Source organism: Lampris incognitus, chromosome 9 (genome assembly GCF_029633865.1).
Source record: "Lampris incognitus isolate fLamInc1 chromosome 9, fLamInc1.hap2, whole genome shotgun sequence".
Lineage (NCBI taxonomy): Eukaryota > Metazoa > Chordata > Actinopteri > Lampriformes > Lampridae > Lampris > Lampris incognitus.
This window is the reverse complement of record NC_079219.1, coordinates 56,113,868-56,126,468: the sequence shown is the minus strand read 5'-3', so window position 1 is coordinate 56,126,468 and position 12,601 is coordinate 56,113,868. Positions and strand designations below refer to the sequence as shown.

The following is a 12,601-nucleotide window of genomic DNA, read 5'->3' as shown; positions in this document are numbered from 1 at the left end:
AAGAATCAAGTTGTTTCTACAAATTACTAATGACTAATCTTTGCATAAGAATGTTTTTACATGAACACAAAGTACTACGTTCAACTGCATATCAACTGACTCATTTTTAAATCAAGCGACTCATTTTACTTAACTTCTTAATGCCAATTTAGACTTGATAAGGAAAAAAAACCAAGCAAAGAATGTCCGAAGTTTTTTTTTGTGTGTACTTTATTGGGCTAACTATTCATACTTGTTCTGCTAAATACATATTTGAGTAACAAAGAGCAGTCTTATACAATTAAAAAAAATGTACAGCTTTGAGATTCAAACAAACATTAAATCATCTCTTTCTACAATAGTGAAAGAATAGCAGATCTATTCGGTTTTGTTTTTTTTACTTTACAAAAGACGTGCTACAATTCATCAGCCCTCTGTGGTTTACATCATTAGGGTTAACTGATCTGTGTAAATGTTCGAAGACATCCGGCACATCCTAAGTTCAGAATGTTGGACGGAAGACGATGAAGTGTAATGCCACGTTCAGCAGTCAGAAGTGTGTTAGCTTGTTAGGAAAGACGCTGATGGACGGTGGACTCCGGTTCCTGAGACTTCATGCGGAAAGTCTTTCAGGAGTCTAAAGACGGGCGGTCTACAAACCTGAAGGTTCTCACGAATTAAGCGAACAGACCCAAAACGATTCAAGTAATTTTTGTGCAACATCCAAATAACTTACTAAAAGTGATTTGTTTTGAACAAGCCATTGCAGCAATCAAGTATTCTTTTGGCAACATTTTTTTACGAAGCTTTGACTATTTTCATTAAGAAGACGAATGCAAATGACAGGGGTTGTCTTTGTTCGGGAGCATAAAATCGTTACGGTCTGAATGTAAAAAGCGGGAATAAATGGATCATTGAAGGGATGCTTGCATGAAAAAAAAAATCAAATCTTTTATATATTTTATAACATTTAAATCCGTCTTTAGTTGAGTTTAAAAGTTGAGCAGCAACTTTAAAGCCACACGGTTTGTGTTGGGACCCTCAATCCAGAAGCTAAAAAAAAATATTAATGATTTATTCTGATTTGACTGTTATCAAGGTTGCTACTGCTTATGACTTAATTTGGAATGTCCCAAGATAAAAGTGGTGTTTAAATTCTTCTCAACAAGCCACGAGCTGTGACCCGCGACGGTTTCTTCAAAACCCGGCCGACTCCTCTGACTTCACCAAATGTCAGAAAGCCGGGTTTAATACCGTTTAATACTGTTAAAATCCAGCACCTGCAAAATCTCTTACGAGAATCACCACAGAAAAGGCACCACTGGTGATGAAAAAATGAAAATAAAAGTGAAAAAAGGAGGACAGAGCTGCAGGATTTTATCCTCGGCTGCATTGATTCTTTGCCTTTGCATTGATCTGTGCAGAACACAAACATGACTGTCGCTAGCTGTCAGTCGTTAACTTGGCTTTTTCATGGACTGTGACTGTGTCCAACCATGAGATGCTACAGCAGGGTTATATTCCACTCCTTTTTCTGATGTTGAGTGGTTGCAGGAAGTTACAGCTGAGAGGTGGTTGCCAGCTGGAGCATATCATGGAAGGAGGTCCGCAGGTTGTGGAAAAGTGCCTCTGCGTCGGTCTCCGGGTCAGATTTCCATGCTGTGATGCAAGCTACAATCCTGGAGGGAAGAAAAACGCAGGTTGGTTGTTTTCAAGTACCACTTCAGTAAGGATCTGGGTACACCAGTAGCACCCGGGCCCGGCGCGTCTGAACATGTCTCGGTCTTCTCTGCCTACCTGTCGTCTCTGATGCGGTAGAAGAAACCGTAGCCATGGTGCACCATGGGAACCACAGCCCCCAGAACGGTTGTGTAGCCCACCAGACTGGATGACAACACGAAGTTACCACCCCCGCCGCTGCAGACAGACACGACTCATAGTCACACACAGGCAGCCACCACAGACTAAAAGACCCCTGCTGCACTTCTAGTTTCAATACTGAAATCACCACCTGAACAAAGATGAAGGGATTGATAAGTAGATGCTGGAGAGGTGGTTTGTTGACAGTGGAACGGAGAGAATTATGGTTGTTTGGGGTGGCTGGCAAAGTGAAGGGATGTAATGTTAATTTATTAAATTGTGTTTTGAGCCACGGAAGGTTTGCTGTCAAGCCAAGGAGGAATATAGCCCGTTATGAAAAGAGGAGAGCTGAGGTGTGGAATATTTTTAAAAGTATAATGGAGAGAGATGTTAATATGTTGTATAGTTGTGTTAGATAAGAGTCTAGTAGTGGATTTGTGGAGGGGAGCACTTTTATTGTCATTGGGGAAGGAGGGAGGGTGATGTTGGAGTTTGGTTAAATAGTGTAGTGTGTGTAGGGTATATGTGTAGTTTTTATTTGATGGGGGGGGGGTGTAGGCTGGAAGCCATGCAGAGGCCTACAGGTTCCCTCACTGTGTTCTGTCTTGTCTACCTGTGTTTTAATTTTTAATTCTTATCCTATTTGATTCTGTAGACTTTGATGGGTTTGTGAAATATTTTATTTCCCTATTGGTTTAATATATGTATGTTGTAATTTGAATGGGTTTTTTTTCTCTATAAAATAAAAGAGAAAAACAAACCTTAACATCGACAGACACTATGTGACTTTGTTTTATAAACAGTTCATGATGTTGTTTGTTCAAGTTTTATTTGTTTACTTCCCCCAAAAGCTTCCAGCTTGTGTTCATAATGAATAATAATTCATAATTCATAATCTACGCTTTGTATTTTGTGTTTGGCAGCACGACCAAACTCAGATCTTTCTGCATCTGCAACTATCAGTCACTGACTCATGACATGACTGACTGGCTGTTACTGTACCTCTTAGCATAGAGAGGGTCCATGAAGAGATCTGGTGTAGGAAGTCCCTCCTCCTGGGCGATAAGATATAGGCCGAGGAGATGTCTGTCAAAACCTGGGTAGGATATCACGCGACAACATGCAAAATGAATCAGTATCAGAAGCAAGCGCATGCAGGTCCCACCACTACTCCCCATACATGTTTTTTTCCAAACGGTATGTAAGCTTTGTAACACCAGAATTTCAAATAAAAGGATTTTTTTCGAGTGAGCTGCAGCCCCTTGAGGAGGAGAAGCCTTCACGTATCTAAACAGGTGGGAAAGAAGCGATACAAACACATCGACTACACAGAAAGTAAAACAAACAGACCTTTTCCATTCTGGGCTTCGGCCATCAGTTTGTTGTGCTTGTCGAAGGCCAGCAGCATGGCTTTCCTCCTGGCGTCAGCCTGACAGAAGAGTAACGCTAACGTTAAGCCACTGGTGGGGTTTCCATCCAGCATGTTTACTAAAGTTTTACATTTCGAATAGGAAAAGGCTAAACGGAAACACCAAATTAAAAAATATATTGAGGGTGTCTGGGTAGCGTAGCGGTCTATGCCAGTTCGAATCCCCGTGTTACCTCCGGCTTGGTCGGGCGTCCCTACAGACACAATTGGCCGTGTCCGCGGGTGGGAACCCGGATGTGGGTATGTGTCCTGGTCGCTGCACTAGCGCCTCCTCTGGTCGGTTGGGGCGCCTGTTCGGGGGGAGGGGGAACTGGAGGGAATAGTGTGATCCCCCCAGGTGCTACATCCCCCTGGTGAAACTCCACACTGTCAGGTGAAAAGAAGCGTCTGGTGACTCCACATGTATCGGAGGAGGCATGTGGTAGTCTGCAGCCCTCCCCGGATTGGCAGAGGGGGTGGAGCAGCGACCGGGACAGCGCGGAAGAGTGGGGGTAATTGGCTGGATACAATTGGGGAGGAAAAAAAAGGGACGGGGGATTTAAAAAACAAAAACAAAAACACAACGTTTTTACACTAACTTACAGGTGATTTTAGCTTTTGTCAGTTCAGAGTTAATGTGCTGAACGGGTGATGGAAACACACATGATCACAGTTTTCTTCTTAACCGGTCCATCTTTGGTGTGGGTGTTTAAGTATAGATGTGATGTAAGACAAGAAAAACTATGTTCAGAGTTTTATTCACTCTAACAGATTTGATGGAAACTAAACTAATTCACATTTCCGTTCCACTGCCGTCTTTACTACTTTCTGTTATGTGGTTTTGCTATGACGGATTTACGCAGTAATCAGGTTTAACTCTCTCTCTCACATACACACTCACACTACATGTATGGTCAAGCATTGTCTGACACCAGCTGACAGCCTCCGGGGTGCAGGGTCGCATGGTCTCGGTCCTGCCGTGGTAAAACCTGCGAGTCGTCGCTGTCTCGTAACAGCTACCTGGCCTGAGAGGGGATGGAAGAGAACACGTCGCCTCATGTAAACATCAAAATGACGTGCTGAGGTGAAACGTAATAGGGCACGGTGATATATCTAAGCTGCCGTACCTGCCGTGCATTCTGTAGTAGGCTAGCTGCATCGCCAGTTGAACAAAAGTGTCAGGATGCAGTTTCCTCTGTTTGACGTCTGCTTTTCCAAAGGAAGTGAAGGCGTGGCACGCCGCCTGCAGGTTCTGTGTCTGTAAAACCAGGGAGGGAGAGGGAGAGAGAGAAGACGATAAAACAGCTGTTTCCCATGACAGTTACACTTGCCGGATGTAATTAGTGAGTCGTAAGAGCTTAACAGTGTGGCGTTTGTTGTTGTTGACCAACCGTCTCCAGGTACTGGTTTCTGGCATGGCTGATGTCACTCCTGACCTTATCGTCCACAGTGAACACAAGTTCCCTGGGCAGAGGCATAGGTCTGACGGTGTCTGGGCCCTATTAACACAGAAATGAGCTGTGAATAAACAAAAATAAACCAGAAGAGATCATAATCCAATTGCAGCAAACAAGTTAGCTGGGATGTTTACCTTCCATTGGCCATCTGTAGCTTTGATTTGCTGGTCCACATAATAACACAGAGAAACCATCACCATGGCATCATATGGTGCATGCTGCAACAATGTACAAGGTTATTAGCACTGTAATTACTCTATACTATAATCTACAACATAACCATGTACTTTATCACTGTTATAACTCATGCAGGTAACACTGAACATCAAGGCAACAATATACTGTTAAGTCAGTTCACTGGTTTCGGCGTATTGGTAATCTTTCCTCCGCTGATGTTTTCAAGATTTCAGGTGATACCATAATACAGATATCTTATATTCAAAAAAGAAAGTAAGTGAAGCAATATTTTGTTGAAAAATGGCCCCATCATATTGTGGCCATCCTTTCCAAACCTAATATCTAGGTCAGTATGACTTGTCTGAGGGCCTTCAGGTCACACAGCTTATGTTGTTTGTTTGAAATGGATGAGGGAACCTCTGTAACTCCAAGTCAACAACAGAAAGACAATGTAGATAAAACCTGCACCCTGTGTGTGTCCGTGTGTGTGTGTGCGTGTGGGGGGGCAGAGAAGCCCCAAACTCACATCACAGTTTGATCCAAAAGTGCCATCTGCAAAAGAGATTGAATTATAGGATTTGTCCCCCCAGCGGGTGGCAGGGTCGCCTGTAAGGGCCTCCAGGGTCATCTAGGTCAAGGGCACACGGTCAGACAGAAATTACTTCATTTGTTTATGTATTTTTATCTTCTATCTCACAAAGCATGTGCAATATTTTAAATATATTTCTTATTTTGTTGTATGTAATTTTTTATTGTGTCTTTGGTGTACCACTGTACTGTTTTGTTGGCCATGTATTGTATTTAATTTGATTTGACTGCAGCTGTGTGTAGCACTATTGCCCAAGTCAAGTTTCCCCGCAGGGACAATAAAGGATATCTTATCTCATCTTATATTTATCTTCCATCCATCCATTATCCAAACCTCTTATCCTACTCAGGGTCGCGGGAATGCTGGAGCCTATCCCAGCAGTCATTGAGCAGCAGGCAGGGAGACACCCTGGACAGGCCGCCAGTCCATCACAGGGCCCACACACACACACAATCACACCTAGGGACAATTTAGTACGGCTAATTCACCTGACCTACAGGTCTTTGGACTGTGGGAGGAAACTGGAGCACCCGGAGGAAACCCACGCAGACACGGGGAGAACATGGAAACTCCACACAGAGGACGACCCGCAATAACCTCCAAGGTTGGACTACCGTGGGGCTTGAACCCAGGACCTTCTTGTTGTGTGGCAACGGCGCTAACCACTGCGCCACCATGCCTAAATTTATATAATGTATCTTATCTTATTACAAAACTGCCAAAGCTGAGGTTCCATGATAAACACTGATCTACATATTTAAAGATGAATGAAATATGCTTGGGTCGTACCGCGGTGTAGTTCTCTGGGGTGGAGTACGGTTTGGCATCATCCAGAGATATGACGAACAGACTGCTCTGGATGGTCTCCAGGATCGTCTTGTTGGCTGAATCGATACTTATCAGATGCTCCCTGGCCTGGAGAGAAGGTGGGTAGAGAAGAACATGACAGTATTTCAGATGTGGTCTAGTTATAAAATGTAAATTCTATTTTGTCGTCTTCCACTGAATCCATTGCTCTCAGAAACACACACCAGTGTATTTAATCTCTTTGACCTCCTCACCTTAGCCCAACAGGTTCTCTCCTCTGTGGTGAGAGCAGCGACTCCATCTCCCTCTGGCTCTCCCTCACAACGCTCCCTCACAAACCTCAGCTGCCTATAGAAGATGCACGCACAAACATACATGACTCAAGTATACTTGGGGCTTTGTACACCTGACAAGTACTCGGATGTTGGTAGTACTTATCGTGATGTGCACGGTGAGCATATCGTGAACACCTGAGCAGCTCCGGCGGAGACAGAATCTGTCCATCACAAACTGCGTCAAATGAGAAGATTCGTCCACGGCACATCACCACCACATGGGAGGGGCAGGGACCCTCGCTCTCTGTGATGAAACCCACACATACAATAGTGACACGCAAGCATGAGAGACATGAGATGTGTGTGAGAATGTGCTTTATGAGATATATATGTATATACAATGAGAGATACACAGTATCTTACCAGTCTTAAAGTAGTTGACAAGAACATCCTTGTTAACTCCGGGTACTTTGCAGGTATTAAACAACATTCTGTACTGCTCCATATCAAATGCAATATTTCCAGCTGTCTGAGGGGTCAGCCTCTCCCTGACACATGAAGAGAGAAAAACTGGAAAATTATGACATTCCCTGTTGCATTCATGTCTGAAGGCTGTGTGTGTGATGTGTGTGTGTGTGTGTCTTACGTGCGAATCAGGTTCCAGTATTGCAGCGTGTGCCATGTGCCAACACTGGCCCTCTCCAGTTGTGTTCCTTCTGTAGGGGGCCAGCAGTGCTCCAAGTAGGGTGCCGGGCCCCCAAAGTTCACATTCAGCTGAGAGGGGATACGGACCTCCAGATAAGCTTTGTCAAGCCACCAATCCTCCAGCTGGTGAGGAGACACCAAACAGCCAATATGAAGGTCCGTGACTGAGAAAAAACACCTGTCAGAGCACAATACGACATGTACAGTTTGATACGCACCCAGTTCCTCTTCTTTCTGGCTCTCTGCAGTAGCCTCTGGTGCAGGTCTCGGCCTACGCCCTCTTTAAATTTCCTCACGATATCCACTGTAGTCTGGTATTCCTCCTCCGATGCAAAGGGACGCACTGAAGACAGACATGGCATACATTAACAGTATGTTGTGGGAAGAAGTGGGTTTGCTAAAACAGAAAGTTGGGCAATCTAAACTTTTCTGTCTTTGCTCCACAGACCCAATTTCTCAAAAAGTGGCATAAACATCCAGCAAATGCGTTGAAAAGAGATCAGTTAATAGATCTCAGACACTCCTATTCTTCCATTTGAGTGTTTTCCCCACACATAGACTTTCTATATTTTCGGCCACCAAGGTATATCAACTATCTCCCTTCACTCTGTCCATCCCGTCCCTTGTTCACAGAGACAGAGAGAGAGCTGCACAATTTTGTGGAGTTTCTGCAAGCACTTCCTGCTCACCTTCGTAGTCACTTCGAATTCTATGAAAGACAGCATGCTGTTGCATAGCCACAGCAGTTCTGTGCTGCCATTTGCATTGGTACCCATTTTCTCTTTGAGCTATACAATTTGAAAGATGGATCAATGGGTCATGACCACCCTGCAACCGCTAGTGAGGCACAACACCATCACAAGTATATTTCCAACTTGAGAAACACTGCATTTAGCTAAATTTGTTAAGTCCACAACTAATAAAAGTGCTTTATACAAATATCAAACATGAAATAGTGAACTGTCTTACAGTATTACACATCTTGCAAACACCATCTTGAAATTTTGCCAAATCAGAATTAGCATATCCACCCAAAAGGAATGAGAGTGGTAAAGGCTGTGATGGATTCCTTAAACCATTAAGGCTCATCCCATAATGAGTATTTTTTGCTGACATAAAATTCAGCCAACAACGTCATCTCAGTGATGCAGGCTCTCAGATGGACGAGTACCAGGCTACGGCCTGCAGAATGGGGCGGGTTTCACTGTCAAACGTTTTATCCCATCATCCCTAACCGGTTAACCCCCACCCAAACCCAAGTCAAAACCAGTGAAATAGACGTTCAAACCTCCCCCAAATCGACGTTGAACCCCATCCCATTCTGCAGGCTGCAGCCAGGTGCCCTCGCCCAGATGGACCGCTGCCCTACCTGCATCCAGGTACTTGGAAAGAGTGCCCTCCAGTGATGGCACAGGAAGCGGTGGCAGGCTGTCTTGGTACTGAAAGGTCCGCTCGGGTACTTTGTTAGCCATTTCTTCGCCTTTAAGATGGAGTAGAATAAAAAAAGAGAAAAAAGCTTTATGGTAAATCCACCTGTTTCCGAGGAGTTGAGAACAATCAGGATATTGTTTACAGCAATAAGACTATTCAGTCTGCTCTCTTGACGATATTCAAAACATCCGACAGAGGAAAAAAGGACACGGCGCCTCACAAACGAGACCGTCAGCTACCGTGTTGTAGACCAAACAACACTTGCAATGTCATACAAACCCAAACTCCCAACACACTGCAGCAAAGAGGCGGCGAGACGGCAGCAGCTCTGTGTATTAGTACCTCTACTCAGCTCTGTGTATTAATACCTCTACGCGGCTCTGTGTATTAGTACCTCTAAGCAGCTCTGTGTATTAATACCTCTGTGTATAAATACCTCTACGCAGCTCTGTGTATTAATACCTCTACGCGGCTCTGTGTATTAATACCTCTACGCGGCTCTGTGTATTAGTACCTCTACGCAGCTCTGTGTATTAATACCTCTACGCAGCTCTGTGTATTAATACCTCTATGCAGCGCTGTGTATTAATACCTCTGTGTATTAATACCTCTACAGCTGTGTATCAATACCTCTGTGTATAAATACCTCTACGCGGCTCTGTGTATTAATACCTCTACAGCTCTGTGTATAAATACCTCTACGCAGCTCTGTGTATTAGTACCTCTACGCAGCTCTGTGTATTAATACCTCTACACAGCTCTGTGTAGAAATACCTCTACGCAGCTCTGTGTATTAGTACCTCTACACAGCTCTGTGTATTAATACCTCTACACAGCTCTGTGTAGAAATACCTCTACGCAGCTCTGTGTAGAAATACCTCTACGCAGCTCTGTGTATTAATACCTCTAGGCGGCTCTGTGTATAAATACCTCTACGCAGCTCTGTGTATTAGTACCTCTAGGCGGCTCTGTGTATTAGTACCTCAAGGCGGCTCTGTGTATTAGTACCTCTACGCGGCTCTGTGTATTAGTACCTCTACAGCTCTGTGTATTAGTACCTCTAGGCGGCTCTGTGTATTAGTACCTCTACAGCTGTGTATTAGTACCTGTACGTGGCTCTGTGTATTAGTACCTCTACGCGGCTCTGTGTATTAGTACCTCTAGGCGGCTCTGTGTATTAGTACCTCTAGGCGGCTCTGTGTATTAGTACCTCTACAGCTCTGTGTGTTAGTACCTCTACGCGGCTCTGTGTATTAGTACCTGTACGCGGCTCTGTGTATTAGTACCTCTACAGCTCTGTGTATTAGTACCTCTAGGCGGCTCTGTGTATTAATACCTCTACGCGGCTCTGTGTATAAATACCTCTACGCGGCTCTGTGTATTAATACCTCTATGTAGCTCTGTGTATTAATACCTCTAGGCGGCTCTGTGTATAAATACCTCTACAGCTCTGTGTATTAGTACCTCTACGCGGCTCTGTGTATAAATACCTCTAGGCGGCTCTGTATATTAATACCTCTACGCAGCTCTGTGTATAAATACCTCTAGGCGGGTCTGTGTATTAATACCTCTAGGCGGCTATGTGTATTAGTACCTCTAGGCGGCTCTGTGTATTAGTACCTGTACGCGGCTCTGTGTATTAGTACCTCTAGGCGGCTCTGTGTATTAGTACCTGTAGGCGGCTCTGTGTATTAGTACCTGTACGCGGCTCTGTGTATTAGTACCTCTACGCGGCTCTGTGTATTAGTACCTCTACGCGGCTCTGTGTATTAATACCTCTACGCGTCTCTGTGTATTAATACCTCTACAGCTCTGTGTATTAATACCTCTACGCGGCTCTGTGTATTAATACCTCTACGCGGCTCTGTGTATTAATACCTCTACGCGGCTCTGTGTATTAGTACCTCTAGGCGGCTCTGTGTATTATTACCTCTACAGCTCTGTGTATTAGTACCTGTACGCGGCTCTGTGTATTAGTACCTCTACAGCTCTGTTTATTAGTACCTCTAGGCGGCTCTGTGTATTAACACCTCTACGCGGCTCTGTGTATAAATACCCCTACGCGGCTCTGTGTATTAATACCTCTATGTAGCTCTGTGTATTAATACCTCTAGGCGGCTCTGTGTATAAATACCTCTACAGCTCTGTGTATTAGTACCTCTACGCGGCTCTGTGTATAAATACCTCTAGGCGGCTCTGTATATTAATACCTCTACGCGGCTCTGTGTATAAATACCTCTAGGCGGCTCTGTGTATTAATACCTCTAGGCGGCTCTGTGTATTAGTACCTGTAGGCGGCTCTGTGTATTAGTACCTGTACGCGGCTCTGTGTATTAGTACCTCTACGCGGCTCTGTGTATTAGTACCTCTACGCGGCTCTGTGTATTAATACCTCTACGCGTCTCTGTGTATTAATACCTCTACAGCTCTGTGTATTAATACCTCTACGCGGCTCTGTGTATTAATACCTCTACGCGGCTCTGTGTATTAGTACCTCTAGGCGGCTCTGTGTATTATTACCTCTACAGCTCTGTGTATTAATACCTCTACGCGGCTCTGTATATTAGTACCTGTACGCGGCTCTGTGTATTAGTACCTCTAGGCGGCTCTGTGTATTAATACCTCTACAGCTCTGTGTATTAATACCTCTACGCGGCTCTGTGTATTAATACCTCTACGCGGCTCTGTGTATTAGTACCTCTAGGCGGCTCTGTGTATTATTACCTCTACAGCTCTGTGTATTAATACCTCTACGCGGCTCTGTATATTTTTTACCTGTACGCGGCTCTGTGTATTAGTACCTCTACGCGGCTCGGCTGTTCTGGACAACACACAACAGAAGCGAGCCCAGCTCCAGAAACCGTCGCGGGGTAAACTGACCGTCGGTCGGTCTAAAGTACCGACCGCCTCGCCAGAACCGGGTTTTATGACGTGTGAACGACACCGCCGTCCCGTCCGGGGAGACGAACGGAATAATGTCCGTTTCACCTCACTAACTGACAGTCCACCGTATCGCTAGTTTCTTCTTTGTTTTCTTTTTTTTTTAGAAAATCCGAACCTACGTCCATCGGTGGCTGTATCGAAGTTCGGCTTGTTTACCCAAGTCCAGGTCTGACCCAGTTCGATCATTCAAACCCGCGTTTCACCACAAACACCCGTTACTGGGTTGCTCACCTGCAGGGACGCTCCAGAAACGCAGAGGCGCAGCGTCGTCCGCCAACCCTACCGAGATGCCGCAGAGAGCAGCTCTGCGCCCATCTCCGTTACCTTTCCCCCAGTTGTACGGCCGCCAACCCGGAAGTCGCCACTGCGCATGACTGAGCTGGCAGACGGCCTGAATCAACCCAACGCGACGGGTCTCTCACAGCCCAGGCTGCTCTTGGCTCCACTGTAGAAACAGTAGAAACTGCATTTTAAAATGCATTATAGCATTTATTCACTCTTTGGGGCAAAAATAAGAGCTTTCCGTTGTAACTTAGATATAGTTAACAAAACAGAATTCTTATGCAGTAACTTTCAGATATATGTAACAAAACAGAATTCTTATGCAGTAACTTTCAGATATATGTAACAAAACAGAATATGTATTCAGTAACTTTCAGATATATGTAACAAAACAGAATATGTATTCAGTAACTTTCAGATATATGTAACAAAACAGAATATGTATTCAGTAACTTTCAGATATATGTAACAAAACAGAATATGTATTCAGTAACTTTCAGATATATGTAACAAAACAGAATTCTTATGCAGTAACTTTCAGATATATGTAACAAAACAGAATATGTATTCAGTAACTTTCAGATATATGTAACAAAACAGAATATGTATTCAGTAACTTTCAGATATATGTAACAACAGAATTTTTATGCAGTAACTTTTAACAATGCAAACGGGAGCGAGATCTCTT

General features: G+C 44.3%; 1 protein-coding gene across 2 annotated transcripts; it reads right to left on the bottom strand.

The window, feature by feature from the left end:
• Positions 1–206: 206 nt before the first annotated feature.
• On the bottom strand, positions 207–11,960 carry LOC130118108 (peroxisomal carnitine O-octanoyltransferase-like). Of its 2 annotated transcripts, XM_056286455.1 has the most exons (17): positions 11,863–11,960; positions 8,627–8,737; positions 7,476–7,600; positions 7,199–7,380; positions 6,976–7,100; positions 6,748–6,856; positions 6,532–6,625; positions 6,260–6,385; positions 5,408–5,509; positions 4,839–4,922; positions 4,639–4,746; positions 4,375–4,505; positions 4,149–4,272; positions 3,190–3,268; positions 2,842–2,935; positions 1,777–1,896; positions 207–1,658 (listed from the first exon to the last, which is right to left on the bottom strand). In XM_056286455.1, exons 2-17 carry the CDS (start codon positions 8,727–8,729, stop codon positions 1,538–1,540), a joined length of 1,827 nt encoding a protein of 608 aa, XP_056142430.1. In that variant the 5' UTR covers positions 8,730–8,737; positions 11,863–11,960; the 3' UTR covers positions 207–1,537. The 2 variants fall into 2 exon arrangements, with proteins under 2 accessions (XP_056142430.1, XP_056142431.1); XM_056286456.1 differs by lacking the exons at positions 207–1,658; positions 1,777–1,896 and adding an exon at positions 1,900–1,990.
• Positions 11,961–12,601: the final 641 nt, after the last annotated feature.